Source organism: Microcebus murinus, chromosome 18 (assembly GCF_040939455.1).
Source record: "Microcebus murinus isolate Inina chromosome 18, M.murinus_Inina_mat1.0, whole genome shotgun sequence".
NCBI lineage: Eukaryota > Metazoa > Chordata > Mammalia > Primates > Cheirogaleidae > Microcebus > Microcebus murinus.
In genome coordinates, this window is record NC_134121.1 from 15,737,737 (window position 1) to 15,756,737 (window position 19,001).

The 19,001-nt window shown below is 42.6% G+C and overlaps 1 protein-coding gene across 1 annotated transcript; it reads left to right on the top strand.

Annotated features, from left to right (window-relative positions):
- Positions 1-8,261: 8,261 nt before the first annotated feature.
- On the top strand, positions 8,262-9,323 carry LOC105879238 (putative olfactory receptor 3A4). Its single transcript, XM_075993933.1, has one exon. The coding sequence runs from the start codon at positions 8,262-8,264 to the stop codon at positions 9,207-9,209; it is 948 nt and encodes a 315-aa protein (XP_075850048.1). The 3' UTR covers positions 9,210-9,323.
- The last annotated feature ends 9,678 nt before the right edge of the window (positions 9,324-19,001 follow it).

Sequence of the window (19,001 nt, forward strand, 5' to 3'; positions counted from 1 at the left end):
CATGGTATGGTTTTCCACCTGTTTACGTCCTCTGCTATTTTATTGTTCAGTGTTTCATAGTTTTCCCTGTAGAGGTCTTTTACATCCTTAGTTAAGTATATTCCTAGGTACTTTATTTTCTTTGTTGCTTTTGTGAAGGGTATTGAGTCTTTGATTTGGTTCTCAGTTTGACTGTTATTGGTGTATACTAATGCCTCTGATTTGTGTGTATTGACTTTGTATCCTGAGACTTCACTGAATTCATTTATCAATTCCAGGAATCTCTTGGTTAAAACCTTGAGGTTTTCTAGATATAATATCATATCATCAGCAAAGAGTGAGAGTTTCATCTCTTCTTCCCCCATTGGATGCCCTTTAATTCTCCTATCTTGTCTAATTGCTCTAGCAAGGACCTCCAGCACTATGTTGAATAGAAGTGGAGATTGTGGGCAACCTTGCTGGGTTCCAGTCCTAATGGGAATACTTTCAGTTTTTCCCCATTCAGTATGATGTTTGCTGTGGGTTTCTCATATATGGCTTGAATCATTTTTAGGTAAGCCCCGTCTATGCCCATTTTGTTAAGTGTTCTTATCATAAAAGGGTGTTGAATTTTGTCAAATGCTTTTTCTGCATCTATTGAGAGGATCATATGGTCTTTGTTTTTGCTTCTGTTTTATGTGGTGAATTACTTTTATAGATATGCATATGTTGAACAATCCCTGCATCTCTGGAATGAAGCCCACTTCGTCGTGATGGATTATTTTTTTTCATTAGCATCTGAATTTGGTTTGCTTGGCTTTTGTTGAGAATTTTTACATCTATATTCAGAAGGGATATTGGTTTGTAGTTTTCTTTTTGGGTTGCATTCTTTCCTGTTTTTAGTATCAGGGTTATGTTGGCTTCATTTGTTGGGGAGGTTTCTATCCTTCTCAATTTTGTGGAATAATTTCTGCAGAATAGGCACCAGTTCCTCTTTGTAGGTCTGCTAAAATTTGGGTGTGAAACCATCTGCTCTGGGATTTTCTTTTTAGGAAGGTTTTTTTCTATTGATGTTTCAATTTTAGTACTTCATATTGGTCTGTTCAGGACTTTTATTTCTTCTTGGTTGAGCCTGGGAAGGCTGTGTGTTTCTAAAAATATATAGCTCAAACATAAACAAAACTTATGATATTGTTTATAAAAAAATATAGATGCAATGAAAGTATTTTAAGGGTGTTTTCCCCCCTGAGAATAGTATTGCCTAAGAAGGGAGATAAAGCAATAGGAATAAGGAGGGATATGCAGGAGTCTTCAGAAGCAATGGAATGTTCAATGGCATAAACTGGGTAGTAGGTAGGATATTTGCCTTATTGCTTTATTATTCTTTTCTTAAAGTGAGGTATAATTTACAAACAGTAAAATTCACCCTTTGCAGGTGCATAGTTCTCTAAGTTTTGACCAATGTATACAGTTGTATAACCACAACGCCTATCAAGATATAGAGTATTTCCAGCATTCCAAAAGGTCTTTTATGCCCCTTTATAGTCAGTGCCATTCTCCCACCCCTGTTTTCTGGAAACCAGAAACCTGTTTGTCCTTCACCACCATTTGTTTGTTTTGCCTCTTTAAGAATATCATATAAAGATAGTTATATGGCCTTTTGTGTCTACCTTCTTTTACTTAGCAACATGGTTTCGAGATTCAGCCATGTAATGCTGTGCGTAGTAGTTAGTTCCTTTTCATCACTGAGTAGGATTCTATTATATTGACATACTATATGTTTTTTATTACCTAATTGGTGGATATTAGGATTATTTCTAGTTTGTGGTGGTTATGAATAAAGTTTCTATAAATATTCACAAGGAAATCATTGTGTAGACATATGTTTTTATTTATCTTAAGTAAATACCAAGATATGGGATTGCTGAGCCATATAGTATCTGTATGTTTAAATTTATAAGAAACTGTCAAACTGTTTTTGAAAGTGGCTGCACTATTGTTCATGCTCACAAGAAATGTGTGAAAGTTCCCATTGCCCCATATCCTTAGTTATGAAAATGCTGCTGTTTTAATTCCTATAGCTTTGTAATATATTTTTATATCCAATGTTCAATTTCTCCTTCCTTTTACTTACTTATCAAACTGTTTAGGCCATTCTCCCATAATTACCAATCCATATAAATTTAAAAATCATACTAATAAGTTCCATAAAAATATTGAGCGATTTGAAATTGTTATTCCTTTGTTTGCTGGCTCTTATACTGCTCTTGGGAATTAAATTGTAAACAGAACTGTCACTCTTTCATGAATAATCTGCTCTTTCTCTCCAACTGTTTTTCAGATATCACTCTCACTTTAGGGTGATGTGTTTCACTATGATTTTTAAGGTGTGTATTTCTTTTTATTTTATTTGCTGGAGATTAGTGGTGCTTACTGATTCTGAAGATTCTTTGTTTAATTCTTCAAAATTCCCATGCATTAACTCTCAGAATATTGTTTTTGTTCCTTTTTTTTATGATCCTCTTCTGGAGCTCTGAGATATCTGATATATGCTATCTTCTTATGCTATCATTCATGCCTGTTAACAACTCTTTTATAGGTTTACATTCCTTTGTGTCTCTGTGTAACATTCTGTGCAATTATATCAGACCTATCTTTTAGTCCACTCATTGTTTTGTCAATTATTTTTAGTCTGATGTTTAACTCATACATTGATTTTAAATTAAAACATCATATTTTTATCTCTAAAAGTTATTTTCAGTATTTTTATATCTGCTTGATTACATTTCAGTAGTCTCTTTGACAGGGAAAACTGACAGGCACTGGGATGTGGCTGCTTGCCACCTCCCCCTCGCTCCACATTCCTGCTGGCTGGCACTGCTTGGGGCTGGTTGGAGGGCTCGCTGCTAGGGCCGGGGCCCATGTGCCACTGCCTGCTGTCTGGGTCTGCGCTCCAACCAAGCTGGCTGCGCGATCCTAATTGGGTACTTTTTGAATCCCACTGTTGCTCATTGATGTTAAAGCGTGTTGCTCATTGGATGTTAAAGCTTGTTGCTCATGGGATGTTAAAGCTTGTTGCTCATTGGACGCTTTTTGGAGTCCTACCAAGGGCATAAAAGCAAGAGGAGAACAAGGAAGGGAGGGGTCAGAAATCAGAAGTTGAGAAGAGAGAAGTCAGAAGTAGGCTGAGCCTGCCAGAGGAATAAAGACTATTCTCCAACTCTTCGTGTGCCGCTCAGTTCTTTCCCTGGTCAAGAGTTGTAACACTAGCTGTACACCTTGCTGCAACATCTTGTTTCTGAATCGTCTTTTTGGTTTCTTTTTCATCATGTCTTAAGGGATAGTTATTAATCTTTGTGTGTGTGTGTGTGTGTGTGTGTGTATGTGTTTTATTTTGGGGAAGGTTCTATGCCATGTTTTCAAATTCACTAAACTTCTCTTATGCAGTGTATGTAATCTGTTGTTAATACCATGTAGTATATTTTTCTTTTCAGATATTGTATTTTTCCTCTCTAGAAGTGCAATTGAGTCTGTTATGGATCACCAATTTCTCATTATAGTCAGCTTTTCCTCAGCATTATTGAACATATGGAGTATATTTATAATGGCTGCTTAACATTTTTTTATACTAACTCTATAATCTCGATAATTTTTGGTCTGGATCTATTTATTTATTTTCTCCCTGCTTCTTTGTTTGCTGATCATTTTGATTGGATACAAACATTGTAATCTTTACATTTTTGAATGGTAGATTGTGTTACATTCCTGTAAGCATTGTTCAGGTTTTCCAAATACAGTTCTAGGGCAGAAGTTTGGTCCTTTCAAGACTCGCTTTTATGTTTTGTTAGTGTCCAGAACAGACATTATTCTGTGGTTAATTTGATGCCATTATGGAAGCTATACTCTTTGTAGCACTCTACACAAACCCCTGTGGTGGCTGGTGGGCACATGAATTATTCTTGCCTTTATGTGAGCCTGTGAGATTTTTCCTTCTTATCCACTTATGGTGTTCCTTCTCCTAACCTTATCAGTTTCCACATATGGGTGAGCAGATTCCAGCACAGCCGAAGACCAGAGAGGACCCATCTGCAGGACTCTGGAGTTTCCTTTCTGTGAAGCTCCCACGTCTCCTTTGTTATTTCCGCCAATTCTTGCTGCCATGGCCAACCCTAACTCTAAACCGTCTCCTCAACTCGGAAGACCACGGGGCTCTGTTTGGGTTCTCTTTGTCCTGTGACGTGGCCTCACCACTCTCTCTCGCAATAAGTTGAGACATTTTTATGGCTCATACTATTACAGAGATGAGGAATTATTGTCCTGCACTGCACATTAACCATTGTTTCATATATTTTGTTTAGTTTTCTAGCTGTTCAAAGTGGGAAGGTAAATCTTGTACCTGTTACTTTATCATGACCAGAGTAAATAGCTTTCTAAGAAAATACACTTCCAAAAGCTATGAAAATATAAAAATCTAAATAGACCAATTATGACGAAAGCCCAGAATTATTGCCATAGGTAGGCCCTTCATCCACCCCTGAGAAAACCCACTTCCGTATGATTGTATGTTGATAGGTGTGTGTACGTTCACATGCATAGACACAGTGATTGATAACTATTTGGCTAAGGCCTTCTTCATGAGGCCCCAGGTGGGGAGGGACTCGTTGTCTTTGGTCACCTCCTGACTAGCACATTACCCAGCAAAGAGTACTTTGCTCGGATAATAGTTGCTAAATAAATGAACAGCATATTCCCATTTCCATTAAGCAAGGTGAGGAGGAGCATCTGGTTAGCAGGGTGAGGAGCTCTGGGTACTCATTTCCTACCCCCTTTCAGTAGCTCAGCAAAACAGTTAGTTCAGTAGCTCCATAGAAGAACAAGCTGGTAACAGTGGCTGAGCTCCTTGGAGGATTCCTCATTGTGACAATGTAACTTCCTCATCCAGGAAGCACCAGTTGTTAGGCAGGTGTCTAGATGTTTCCATTCCCACTTCCAATTCCTGTAAAGACGTAGAGTGTTTGTGCAGGGTGGAGTCTCTTTCTACTGAAGAGCTTGCCAGAGTGTGTCCAAGTCTAGTGATGCACAAGCTCAGCTGTCTCTGTGTTGGACAGGGAGAGTGCAGGGATCACTGTGCTCTGCTACTCCTATGCTTGCAAGTTTTTCCACAGTAAGGCATGTGGTTCTACCACGTGTGTGTGTGTGTGTGTGTGCATGTGTGTACATATTTTGTACAAAAAGGAAACACGATGCATTGTTTTGTACACCTTGAGGTTCCTGTGGGATGTTCAGGTAGAAATACCCAACACACAGTTAGGTATCAGGGTCAACAGGGTAGTGTCAAGAATGGAGACAAAATTGCAGGTCGTCAGCATGCAGCTTCTTCACATTGCTATGGGAGTATAGAGGAAGGGCACCTAGCCCAGCCCCAGGACTCATGGACAGTTCCTAGAAGAGAGAAGAGTTGCAATGGGTCTTCGAGGATGGAGTTTCCTGTACTAACAGTGTGTGAAAAAGGAGACTTTCCAGGAAGAGAACACAGCCTTGGTCATGTAGGAGGAGAAGGCACACATGATGGGCTCTATTTAGGCTCTGTAACCTAGAGGTCCTCTTCTAAGGACAGCTGTCAACAGAAATATCAACTCATCCTAATTCTCTGCCAACTCCTCCTTGGCCCATGACAGCTTTAAGCCACTATGAGTTTACTCTATTGATCCTGCAAGGGGCTTCCCCCAGACCTGCTAACGAGAGCCAGTGGGAAAACTTCATTAATGAACAAGACATTATTAAAAAGTGTATTTGATTCCTAAAGCCAGGTAAAGGCAAGGAGGTCCTGGTCTAGAAGTTGCTCTAACCCTCTCTCATCCTTTATGGTGTTGGAAGCATGAGGCTGGAAAACAATTAGGGTCAGGACACTGCAGGGTCTGGATTGCATTGTGGGAGCAGAGAAAAAGGCAAAGCATTTGATTGAGACTGGAAGAGAAGCCAAGTTTGAGGATGGTTAAAGGGAGCTGTGATGGGAGGTGAACTTGCAAGATGACAGAGGAGACACTGATCCAGGGTTGAAAGAAGAGCAAATCCTGCCCCGGGCTCCAGCCCCTAACCCCCATGCTGCAGGTAGAGGCTAGAAAGTCACAAGCCTCTGCTCCTCTCAGCTCCCTTCCCCTCCCAAGGTGACAGGCTGTACTAAACCAGAAAGCCAAAATCTCAACTCCATCTCCAACATTATGTGACTTTCTAGACTTTAAGCTTCTCTGAGATTCATTTTAACTCTATAAAATGCTGATAAGAAGAGTGCTGGTTCATAATATGTTCTCAGAAATATTTTTGCTAAATAAATGAATGAATTTTTTCACATCCAAATGGTTCCCATCCTCTGGGAAACCCCATATCATTAAGGTCATACTTGGAAACATTTTGAGAAAGTCCAAAACATTTTAAAGGAACTAGAGATCAGCATGTCTTTGACAAAGGCAGGTGTTTACCTGGCTCTGAATCCCCCTGGAAGGTGCTAATTTCTGGGGCCTCCAGGGGTAACAATGGGGAGAAGAAAAGTCCCAAGGTGAAAATGATGTCAGCTGAGTTGTTTGTCTCTTTGTCTATCTGTCCTTTATAAGCTATCCCCTGTGTGGGGGCCACTGGGGCAGTGTGACTGTCCCTCCTCTTTGCCCAAGAAGTGCCTGTCCCTTTAGCCAGGTGAGTACCATCCCAACAGCCCTCCCTGCACTCTCACAACTAGCTTACCATGTAAGTGAAGTTCACCCCCTGGGCCCTGGAATGGCTTCTTCTTTCCCAAAAAAGGTCCAGTGGGACTTGGGTGCTTGGATGTGAGGGGTTGGAGAGCGGGAGGCATCAGTGGTGACTAAGGTGTTGAGCCATACAATGGGGAAGGTGGCAAGGCTGTTGCTAAAATAGTGAAATCAAGAGCATATTGAGATTGAAGAAGGGCAGTTCAGATTTGGAGACCGAGTTTGAGGTTATGGAAAGAACATGTCGATGCAGAAACGGCCACACCATTGGATGGTGGTTGACCTGTTGTGGACCTTAGTCATATTAGTCATCAGATATGTCTTCCTGCACTCATGTCTTGTGCCCCTTGAAGATCCCTAGTCTTTTCCTGTATGCGTTAGGCTCCATGTGGTGTAATATCTATCCCTTAGCCAGAGGTGGAGGTGGATCACCGTGTATTTTATTAGTGTGACCACTTCGGAGCTAGGGAGAGGAAAGCATTATCTAAGTGAGTGTGGTTCCTGGCACCTGTAACAGATGTTGGCCTTATCCAGTCATCAGGTCCATGACACTGTGTGTGTGTTAGATGATGTGTAATTAGAGCCAGGACACGGAAGAGTAGATAGTTCATTGATGGTGGATTTGCAGGCAGAGGGGAATTTAGGGTCTGGATACGTGCTTACCCAAGACTCTACCTGTGTGAGAGAGTTCAGCTGGGCACCCAGTGAGGCAGCTCTAGGGGGGTCCACTGACCCTACCTGGGAACATAAGCCTGGAAACTCTCACCCTGTTCAAAAGCTCTTTTTACATTCTTCTTATTCAGTAAAAGCCTGGTTCTTTAGAGCCCAAATTTCCCAGACTCTGTATGGAGAAATGCAATATAATCTTATTATTTAGAAAGTCCAAAAAGGTGGTGGTCACCAGAGATGGAGCTGGAAATGTCCTCAGTGATGTCTCCTCATTTAGTGTCATTGGTTTTCATTTCATTTACTTTTTTGTGACATGTCCAGACTGAGTCTCATGACTTCATGAGTTAATGTTCTCATAGTCTGGGCCACGGCAGGCATCTCACCACGGCTATCACATTTGACAACACGCGTATGTGGAGGCTACCGGGACACAGGTGAGGGGAGCTGCCTCTCCCCTTCCCCTGAAGTTTTCCTTTCATCCTCTGGGATCTTGTGTCCCTAAGCTATGGCCACTACACCTCTGCAGACTTGGGGTTTTCTTCCTGGAACCTTGGCCTCAGGAAAATAATCTTTCCCTTTAACCTTCAAATGTTAACATTTGCTCTTCCCCTTCCCTTCCCCCCCCCCTTTTTGACAATTCATCTGCCTCTGTTTGAGTCTGCCCAATGCTGCTGTTCTTACCCATTAGGAGTCAGATTTATCAAGGCATTTCCTACTGTGTCTAAATCTTCAACTTTCTTCTCCTTAAATTTTATGTGTCCTTTCATCCCAGGCCTTTCCTGGACATTGCTATCAAGACATCATTGATGATTGCCATCACAATCTCATCCTCCTTTCACCGCCATCGGCCCTGTCTGACATTGCCCGTTCTGCTGCTGGGGGAAGACAGCCATGGATCTGGGAGCCTCGAGGAATGACTCGGTCGTGACTGAGTTTGTTCTGCTGGGCATAACGGATGCTCCAGCTCTACAGCCCATCCTCTTTGTCGTCTTCCTTCTTGCTTATGTAGCTACCATTGGTGGCAATTTCAGCATCCTGGCTGCCATCCTTATTGAACCCAAACTCCACACCCCCATGTACTTCTTCTTGGGAAACCTGTCCCTGCTGGATGTTGGGTGCATCAGCGTCACTGTCCCTGCCATGTTGAGGCATTTTATATCCCAGGACAGAAGCATTCCCTATAGGGCCTGCCTGTCCCAGCTCTTCTTCTTCCACCTCCTGGCCGGGGCAGACTGCTTCTTGCTGACTGTCATGGCCTACGACCGCTACTTAGCCATCTGCCAGCCCCTCACCTACAGCACCCGCATGGGCTGGGGAATGCAGCAAGCCCTGGTGGCCATGTCATGTGCCTTTTCCTTCACCAATGCACTGACCCAAACTGTTGCCTTGTCTACTCTTCAATTCTGTGGCCCCAATGTGATCAATCACTTCTACTGTGACCTCCCACAGCTCTTCCAGCTCTCCTGCTCCAGCACCCAACTCAATGAGCAGTTGCTCTTTGTAGCAGCAGCCTTCATGGGTGTGGCCCCCTTGGTCCTCATCACTGTGTCCTATGCCCATGTGGCAGCTGCGGTCCTGCGAATCCGCTCTGCAGAGGGCAGGAAGAAAGCCTTCTCCACATGTGGCTCCCACCTCACCGTGGTGGGCATCTTCTATGGGACGGGCGTCTTCAGCTACATGAGGCTGGGTTCAGTGGAGTCTTCAGATAAGGACAAGGGGATTGGCATCCTCAACACTGTCATCAGCCCCATGCTCAACCCACTCATCTACAGCCTCCGGAACCCTGATGTGCAGGGCGCCCTCCAGAGGGTGCTTATGGGGATGAGGCCCCCCAAGTGACACTACCCCCTCTGGTCTTAACAAATGTCAGGGCTCTGCTTACTGCTTCTGAGAGGTATTGTAATTAGTGCAAGTGGAGTGTGGGTGTGATGAAATGGGGTGACAGATTGGCTGAGGAAGGAAAGTACATAAAAAGCGAAACAGACATCACTTATGTCATGATTACCATGTGCCAGGCACTGTTCTAAGTGACTGGTGTCTATTAGCTCATTTAATTCTCATAATCTCATGAAAGAGACACAGATTTACAAATGATAGATTAGAAAACTGAAGCTCAGAGAGGTTGAGTCGCTTGCCCAAGGTCACATAGCTAACGAAGGTCAGAGCTGGGATTTGAACCTAGGCAAAATACATCTGTAACTGTTTCCTCCCAGGAGTAATACATGATTTCAAGGAGAAAGGGTATCTATAATGTGGACAGGGGCAATGGAAAATGAAGAGTTAAAAAAGCAAAGGAGTATCAGTGTGATGTGAAAAAAAAGAAAAAAGAAAAAACTATTTAAATTAACTGAAAATACAAATTAAGAAGTTTTTGTTTCTTTTATAAATTTATAGCTTGCTCCAGAGCAGCTGATACAGGTTAAGGAAATTCCTGGATGCCAATTTCAAGAAATAAACAACAACAACAACAAAAAGATAAGAAAAGAAAATAGATTTTAAAACCCAATTTTGATGGAATAGTCACTGCTTAAAAAAAAAAAGTAGAGATGAAGTAGCATATTTTCATATTGGATCAACAACAACAACAAAAATATATGTAATAAAGATAGAGAAAGAGGTTTGGTATATATGGGAAAGTCTCCTTGGGTGAATGGAGATCTTTGCTATTAATACCACTGTCTGAAACCTGAACCCAGCCCTCTCCCTCTGCATTGCTGTTTAGGAGGAAGACACTTCACTTATTCAATCTAGAGCTTTAAACAGCTTTTTTTCTGTAATGCAATAAAAATGCATGTTTATTAAAATATTAGAAAGTACAAAAAGAATAAAATAAAAATAGCTCATAAATTTACTATTTAGAGACCATTTTTGTTTATTATGGATATTTAGTATATAATTCTTAAAATGTTTTCATTCATAATAATGTTTAAAAAACCAGATTTATGCTATACCTAAAGCTCTGTGATCTATTTTTTTCACTGAATAATATAAGTAGACATCTTTTCATGGTACTAAATGTAGATCTTCCTCATCTTTTTCTATGAATCATTTACTTTGAATGGATGTTACAAAATGGATTTTAAAAATCCCCTATCAGTAAACCTGTATTCGTTTAAATAATGTAGGCTGTATGGAATGCAGCAATAAGTATCTTTGTACATTGATCTGTGCACATTCTTCTAATTGCTGAAGGTAAGTCCCTATGAGTGAGGTTCCTGGGTCAAACGGTATACCTTTTCCAAGACACATGAAAACATATTGCCAAATTGCCACTCAGAAAAGGTTGAAAAAATTCACAGTTCCATACTATTAATTACTTATATATGTGCCAATATGATAGACCAAATTTTTAAACTCAGTGCTCCTTTAATTTGAAGTTAATCACTAGTAAGGTTAAATATACATACATATATATATATATATATATGCTGAAAAAAAATTTTATATAAATATATAAGTATTTCTAAGATGTTTGTCTTTTGGAAGTGCCCTTAACTTATTAATAACATTATTTCTTTGTTTTATGAATATCGTAAATGTAATGCTCTAATTTTCAGTACGGAATTTTTTAATTTAAACATGATCAAATTACTCAATCTTTACTTCTATAAAGATTGGGTACATGGTTTTCGGATCATGTCTAGAAAGAGCCATTTTTACTTTAGAATGGACAGATTGATTGATTCTTTCCCCACTGATCTGAAATTATACCTTTGTCACATGTCAAGTATCCTTATAGTAGTGGATCTATTGTTAGACTTCTCTCTCTGGCACTATACTTGTTAAACCCTATAATATTCCAACGCAAATCAATAAGTAATTGTTTTATTTTTTACATATTTTTTTATTTTAGCATATTATGGGGATACAAGTGTGAAGGTTACATATATTGCCCATGCCTCCCTCCCCCCTCGAGTCAGAGCTTCAAGCGTGTCCATCCCCCAAACGTTGCACATCTTACTCATTGAGGTTGTATATACCCATCCCCTCCTCCCTCCTCCCACCATCCCGACACCCAATAAATGTTACTCCTATATGTCCAGTTAGATGTTGATCCATTAATACCAATTTGCTGGTGAGTACACGTGGTGCTTGTTTTTCCATTCTTGAGATACTTCACTTAGTAGAATGGGTTCCAGCTCTATCCAGGAATATACATGAGGTGCTATGTCACCATTGTTTCTTAAAGCTGAGTAGTACTCCATGGCATACATATACCACATTTTATTAATCCACTCATGAATTGATGGGCACTTGGGTTGTTTCCACAGCTTTACAATTGTGAATTGTGCTTCTATAAACATTCGAGTGCAGGTGTCTTTTTCATAAAGTGACTTTTGATCTTTTGGGCAGATGCCCAGTAGTGGGATTGCTGGATCAAATGGTAGATCTACTTGTATCGCTTTGAGGTATCTCCATATTGCTTTCCACAGAGGTTGACCTAGTTTGCTGCCCCACCAGCAGTGTAGGAGTGTTCCTCTCTCTCCACATCCACGTCAGCATTTATTGTTTGGGGACTTTTTGATAAAGGCCATTCTCACTGGAGTTAAGTGATATCTCGTTGTGGTTTTGATTTGCATTTTCCTGATGATTAGAGATTTTGAGCATTTTTTCATATGTTTGTTGGCCATTATTCTGTCTTCTTTTGAGAAGTTTCTGTTCATATCCTTTGCCCACTTTTTGGTAGAGTTGTTTGATTTTTTCTTGCTGATTTTCCTGAGTTCTAAATAGATTTAGATATCAGCCCTTTATCAGATGTGTAGCTTGCAAAAATTTTCTCCCATTCTGTGGGTTGTCTGCTCTTTTGACAGTTTCTTTGGCTGTGCAGAAGCTTTTTAATTTGATCAGGCCCCATTTGTTTATTTTTGTTGCTGTTGTGATTGCCTTTGGGGTCTTCTTCATAATTTTTTTGCCTAGGCCAATGTCTAGAAGAGTATTTCCAACATTTTCCTTTAGAATTCTAATAGTTTCACACCTAAGGTTCAAGTCTGTTACCCAGTGTGATTTGATTTTTGTGAGAGGTGAAAGGTGTGGGTCTTGTTTCAGTCTTCTACATGTGACTATCTAGTTTTCCCAGCACCATTTATTGAATAAGGATTCTTTTCCCCAGTGTATGTTTTTGTCTGCTTTGTTGAATATTAGTTAGCTATATGAGGATGGTTTTATATCTGGGTTCTCTGTTGTGTTCCACTGGTCAATGTCCCTGTTCTTGTGCCAGTCACAAGCTGTTTTAATGACTATAGCCTTGTAGTATAGTTTGAAGTCTGGTAAATTGATACCTCCTATTTTGTTTTTATTGCCTAGGATTGATTTTGCTATATGGGGTCTTCTCTGGTTCCATACGAAGTGTAAAATTATTTTTTGTATATCTGTGAAAAATTATGATGGTATTTTGATAGGGATTCCATTAAATCTGTAGGTCACTTTGGGTAGTATAAACATTTTAAGAATGTTGATTCTGCCGACCCACGAGCATGGTATGGTCTTCCACTTGGTTACATCCTCTGCTATTTCCTTCTTCAGTGTTTCATAGTTCTCCCTGTAGAGGTCTTTTACCTCCTTAGTTAAATATATTCCAAGGTACTTTATTTTCTTTGTTGCTATTTTGAAGGGAATTGATGTCTTTGATTTGGTTCTCACTTTTATTGTTCTTGGCATATATGAATGCCTCCAATTTCTGTGTATTGATTTTGTATCCTGAGACTTTACCAAATTCATTTATCTATTCAAGGAGTCTCTTGGTTGAATCCTTAGGGTTTTCTAGGTATAATATCATGTCATCAGCAAATAGTGATAGTTTGATCTCTTCTGCACCCATTTGAACGCCCTTAATTCCGCTCTTCTGTCTGATTGCTGTAGCAAGGACTTCCAGCACTATGTTGAACAGAAGTGGAGATAGTGGGCAACCTTGTCTTTTCCAGTTCTAAGTGGGAATGCTTTCAGTTTTTCCCCATTTAGTATGATGTTGGCTGTGGGTTCGTCATATATGGCTTGTATCATTTTTAGGTAAGCCCCATCTATGCCTATTTTGTTGAGTATTCTTATCATAAAAGGGTGTTGAATTTTGTCAAATACTTTCTCTGCATCTATTGATCTTGCTTTGTTTTTGCTTCTCTTTATATGGTGAATTACATTTTTGTAATTCACCTTTTTAATTCACCTAATTATATTTTTGTAATTCACCTTGTGAATTACATCTTTGTTTTAGCTTCTGTTTATATGGTGAATTACATTTATAGATTTGAGTATGTTGAACCATCCCTGCATCCCTGGGATGAAACTCAGTTGGTTGTAATGAATTATTTTCTTGACAAGCCCCTGGATTCGATTGGCTAGGATTTTGTTGAGAATTTTTGCATCTATATTCATAAGGGATATTGGTCTGTAGTTTTCTTTCTTTGTTGCATCCTTTCCTGGTTTTGGTATCAGGGTTAATTTTGCTTCATAAAATGTGTTGGGAATGTTTCCATCCTTCTCAATGTTGTGGAATAATTTCTGCAGGATAGGCACCAGTTCTTTGTAGGTCTGGTAAAATTCGGGTGTGAAACCATCTGGTCCAGGACTTTTCTTTTTAGGAAGGTTTTTTATTGCTGTTTCAATTTCAGTACTTGATATTGGTCTGTTCAAGAATTCTATTTCTTCCTGGTTGAGCCTAGGGAGGCTGTGTTTTTCTAAGAAATTGTCCATTTCCTCCACATGTTCCAGTTTGTGTGCATAGAGGTTTTTGTAGTATCATAAATTATATCTTGTATTTCCATGGCATCAGTTGTAATTTCTCCTTTATTGTTCCTGATGGAGCTTATTAGAGATTTTTCTTTTCCACTTTTCATTAGTCTAGCCAAAGGTGTGTCAATTTTGTTTATTTTTTCAAAGAAACAACTTTTTGTTTTATTAATCTTCCATATAGTTTTCCTGTTGTCAATTTCATTTAGTTCTGGTTTGATCTTAATGATTTCACTTCTTCTACTTGGTTTGGGGTTGGTCTGTTCTTCTTTTTCCAGCTCTTTGAGATGATTCATTAGGTTTTCTATTTGTGAACTTTTCAACTTTTGGATATAGGCATTTATGGAGATAAACGTTCCTCTCAGGACTGCTTTAGCTGTGTCCCACATGTTTTGGTAACTTGTGTCACCTTTGTCATTTAGCTCAAAGAATCTTTTGATTTCCATCTTGATTTCCTCGTTTATGAAGTGATCATTCAGCAGAAGGTTGTTTAGTTTCCATGACTTTGTTTCGAAAGGAGAACTCCTGTTAGGATTGATTTCTACATTTATTCCATTGTGGTCTGAAAAGATACATGGTATAATTTCTATTTGTTTAAATTGTTTGAGATGTGCTTTGTGTCCTAGCATATGGTCAATCTTAGAGAATGATCCATGAGCTGATGAGAAGAATGTATATTCAGTGGTATGGGGGTAGAATGTCCTGTAAATATCAGTCAGGCCCATTTGTTCTAGAGTTCTGCTTAAGTCCATTATTTCTTTGTTGATTTTCTGTTTGGAGGACCTGTCCTATGCTGTCAGTGGGTTGTTAAATCTCCAACTATTATGATGTTGTTATTTATCCATTTGTTTAGATCAAGTAGAGTTTGATTTATGAATCTGCATGCACCAAGGTTGGGTGCATATATATTTAGAATTGTTATGTCTTCTTGTTGAACTGTAGCCTTCACCATTGTATAGTGACCATGTTTGTCTTTTATTACTTTTGTTGATTTAAAAACTAAGTTATCTGTAATCAGCACCACCATGTCAGCTTTCTTTTGACTTCCGTTTGCTTGAAATATTGTTCTCCACCCCTTTACCTTTAGTCTATATGAGTCCTTGTAGGTTAGATGTGTTTCCTGAAGGCAGCCATGGGCCTGTCCCTCAGGACTGTATTTGATCTCTCTCTGGGGGAGTCATTACAGGAAGTGCAACAATGAGAAACTGAGGGCCCCGCTGGGAGAGCAGAGGGATGAGGTCAAAGGTGGAGTGTGGAGCTGTGCTGTCACACGTGTGAGCCGGGCTCCTGATGATCAGTGTCAGGAGTGGCAGTAGCTGAGCTGGAATGCAGGTAAAGGACACGAAGGTGGGAAGGTGGAGGAACTGAGAGGCCGGGTTAGTGGCTGACCTATCCGCGTGGATGTCGGGTCCTCCACTGATTCTCCACCTCTACAGTTCCTCCCCCCGGACCCATCCCACCTTTCGTCCTTCCCAGGGCCTCCCGAGACTCTGCATTCCTTCAGCAACCCTGGGCTTCAGACACTGAGGGTCAATGGCATAGCTCAGAGATGTAGACCCAGAGTCAGGGGGCTGTAGTGCACATCTGTTGTTTGTTTGTGTTTTGACAGCCAGCATTCACAAATTGTTTTTTCTGGAAACGCTATCTCAAGTGTCCTGCAGGAAACTCACCCTATCTTTGAGTCTAGTCCCTGTCTGTCCTAGTGGAGTTGCCTTCTCTCCAGACCTCTATTTGATGGGTGGCCAGTCGTGGCCAAAAAGAGCATTCTGTCAATGTCCAATGGAAGCCCCAAATCTAGGCAATCCTGTGCACAGTCCAGGGCACACCTGTGGAGCAGGAGAGGCAGGTGTTCTGGGGGATAGCTACCATGGCTCCCCCAGGCCCATGAAGATCACACGTGGCCGCTCCATCCTGATGGGTGAACTGTGCTCACTAAGGGCGAGGTCTTGCAAGCTGTCACCAAGCATAGATGGAAGGAGGGCACTGAGGTCACCTTCCCTAAGGTGGCGGCTGTTGAGCCCAACAACAGCCTTGCAGATGTTGCTTTGGTGCCCAGAGAACAGTCCCGTGTACACTTTTGCCAAAGGGCATGACTGAGCTTTGCAGCGCCCTGATCAGCCTCACGGAAGTGGTGCCTGGATCAGACTGGGAAGGGGGAGCAGGACAGGGGCACAACAAGGGCAGAAACACCTTTATCCACCAGCAAGGACATTCTTGCTCATCTTCAGTTTTTTCTCCTTACTTTTCCACTTATGTGAGACATGCTTTCCTTATATCAGCTTTATTTTACCCTGGGAGGTCAGGGGTTGCCTCGGCGACATTGCTGCCACTGACAACACAGTGATCCTTTTTATCTGCATATGTCATCAAACACGGCAACCTGAAGAAATGTGCAGGGGAGGTACCACTTCCCACGGGGACTTGCAGGAAGGACACCACAGCATCAGGGTCCACGTGTGCTTCCCCAACACCTGAGCCAACCTCATGGGACAGGTTCTTGGGCAGTGTCTGCCCTGTTCCTCAGCCCTCCCCCACCCAGGCCAGTCCCCACTGCAGCAGTGACGCCCCCACCCTGCACCCACGCGTGTCATCCTCTGGTCACTGACAGCTGTTTCTTAGAAATGATTCGGCCACTATATTCTGTAATGTGTACCTATCTAACCATGTCTTCAGCTATGGAAGACCCATCGTATTTACTTCTCTAAAGGCTATGAACGAGCAATGAGGGGGAAGGTATGGGCTGCAGCATAATGTCACCAGGCAAAGCTACGAGGAAGGGCACAGAGCCCATCTCCCCCAACTTCATCAGGTGGGAATGAGTGTGGGGCCACATGGTAGCCATTCCTCCACAAGAGCTCCAGGGGACTGGTCACATTTTGGAAGCCAAAATAGGCCATGAGGAAGGAAGTGCTGAACTAACTCCAGCCTGTCCCTACAAAGCACGTGCTCTAGGTGACTCAAAACTTGTGCCCCCAACACAGCACACGCAACAGACATCACTCTTGCAGAGCATTTATTCAGAGAACCATGTCAAAGTTTTGGGGGAGTGATTTCCTCCTCGGCAAATGCAGGGGAAAAGTTTCCTAATTCTTCCAGTGTTCTGATGATGGGAAGGGGTGGCCGGAGGACCGTGGAGTACCTCAGCCCTGGAGGGGGAGCTGGGAGGTGCTGAGGCCCCCGAGGGAGGGCAGTTGAGGAAGTCTCCTGAGACGACAGGGAGCTGCCCTCCCACAGACAATTCTTTTGCCCCTTGCGCTTTCTTCTGGGCTTATGAAGCCACTGCCACAGTCAGAGCATTCGCTTTCTCAAGTGTGGTTGAGCCAGAGGCTGTCCCTCCGCTGGCGTGGCTGGGGAAGATGCGCCCCCAGGGGACTCCTCTAAGTCTCGTCTGTGCTGCCCTGAGGGGGCTGCAGGCCAGTCTGTCTGCCGTCCTCAGCTGTCCGGATCTTCTTTGGAAGGTCACGGTTGGCGCCAGAGGGAGATGGTCTTAGGTCTCCCTGTGCCCCTTTTCCCGCAGGGGATGAGGCAGGGAGGGGATGATGCAGGCTGGGAGCTGATTGTGTTGTTCTGACTTTTTCTCCAGGAAAAGCTTTAGAGCTTCTTCTAGGGGACTTGGAGATCCCACCTTCAGAATTTCTCCTTCCCAGATGATCTTTTGGGCCATTCTCCAGGCTTCGTTCCTGATCCTTCCTTGAATCCTTAAGTGGAGCAATTTCTGAGCGTGTCTTTCGGAAGCTTCCAGATGGGATGAATACAAAATATTCTAGGTATTTTCTGCCGTGACCTCGAATGAAAGAAACCCAGGACAGGGGGCGATGGCACATGGACGCAGACGTCTCAGGAGTTTCTCTCCGACGACTTATCAGTGACCGAGACCCATGGACAGGGCAGATGTTGGATGAGCCCCACCTTGTGGGATGAGCCTCAGTTGACGGTGGAGTCAGATTTTCTTCTGAAGCTCTGTGCTGGGAGAAACGTCTCCAGGAAGGACAGAAGTTGGAATGTAGACATTGGAGGACTTGCTGACCGATGTGAGGCTGGGAACTGGAGGACAAAAGTCTTCCTCAAATTTCTGGATCGCGGAGCGTAAACCCCACACCATTTCCTCATCTTTCCGGGGCACATTTCCTTGCCGGTGGGGAATGTCAGATGGCACAAGACACCACGCCTCATTCTGGGGTATGTGCAAACTACCCTATAGATCCGAATAGGGCATAGAGACCCAGGTGGTGGGATGGGGAGTGGGAATTGAAATGGGACCTGAGGGCAGACCTGGGTCAGGGTTAGGGACTGAGACTGGGGCAGGGTTTTGGGCAGGCACAGCCCTTGGGGACAGTTAAGTGCCTGGGATCCTTCAGCTGTGAAGCAACTTGAGATTGTGCTGAGGAACACAAATGTGGAGGAATAGCTGCCTGGGACAAGAATGACAGACTGCAGGGACTCCCCATGCAGAGACAGCAGGTTCCAGAAGACTTTGAGGTATCTTTGCTGCAGGTCGTCCGTCTTCCAAGGTGTCAGGGCGCAGGGGCTGCGGGCGCAGGTGCAGCTCGGCTGCTTTCCCTTCCCTGCTGCAGTGAGGGAGGGAACCTGCGGCGCCCTGCTGACTGGCAGCTGCTGCCAACGTGGTCCCTGAAGCACTGAGGTGGTCGCCTGGCCTCAGATGGTTTAGAATAGAGCCCACGTATTGTTCCACTCCCTTCCACATCAGGAAATTCCCCCTCTTCCTAACTAGTCTCTCCCAGAGAGCCAGCAGGGCAGAGTTGGGCAGGGAGAGGGAAGCAGACACGACGAGGCTGGCTGCAGGGTCTCCCGCAAATGAGGCCTCAAAAGAGTGGAGGGCAAGATGCTGTTTCTTAAAATCACAGGGTGCCCAGTTGGAGGGGAATAAGTCCTGGGCATGAGGCTGCC

What these genes read in the sequence shown, in the direction of transcription:
- LOC105879238 (XM_075993933.1), top strand. Translation starts at nt 8,262, where the DNA reads ATGGATCTGGGAGCCTCGAGGAATGACTCGGTCGTGACTGAGTTTGTT.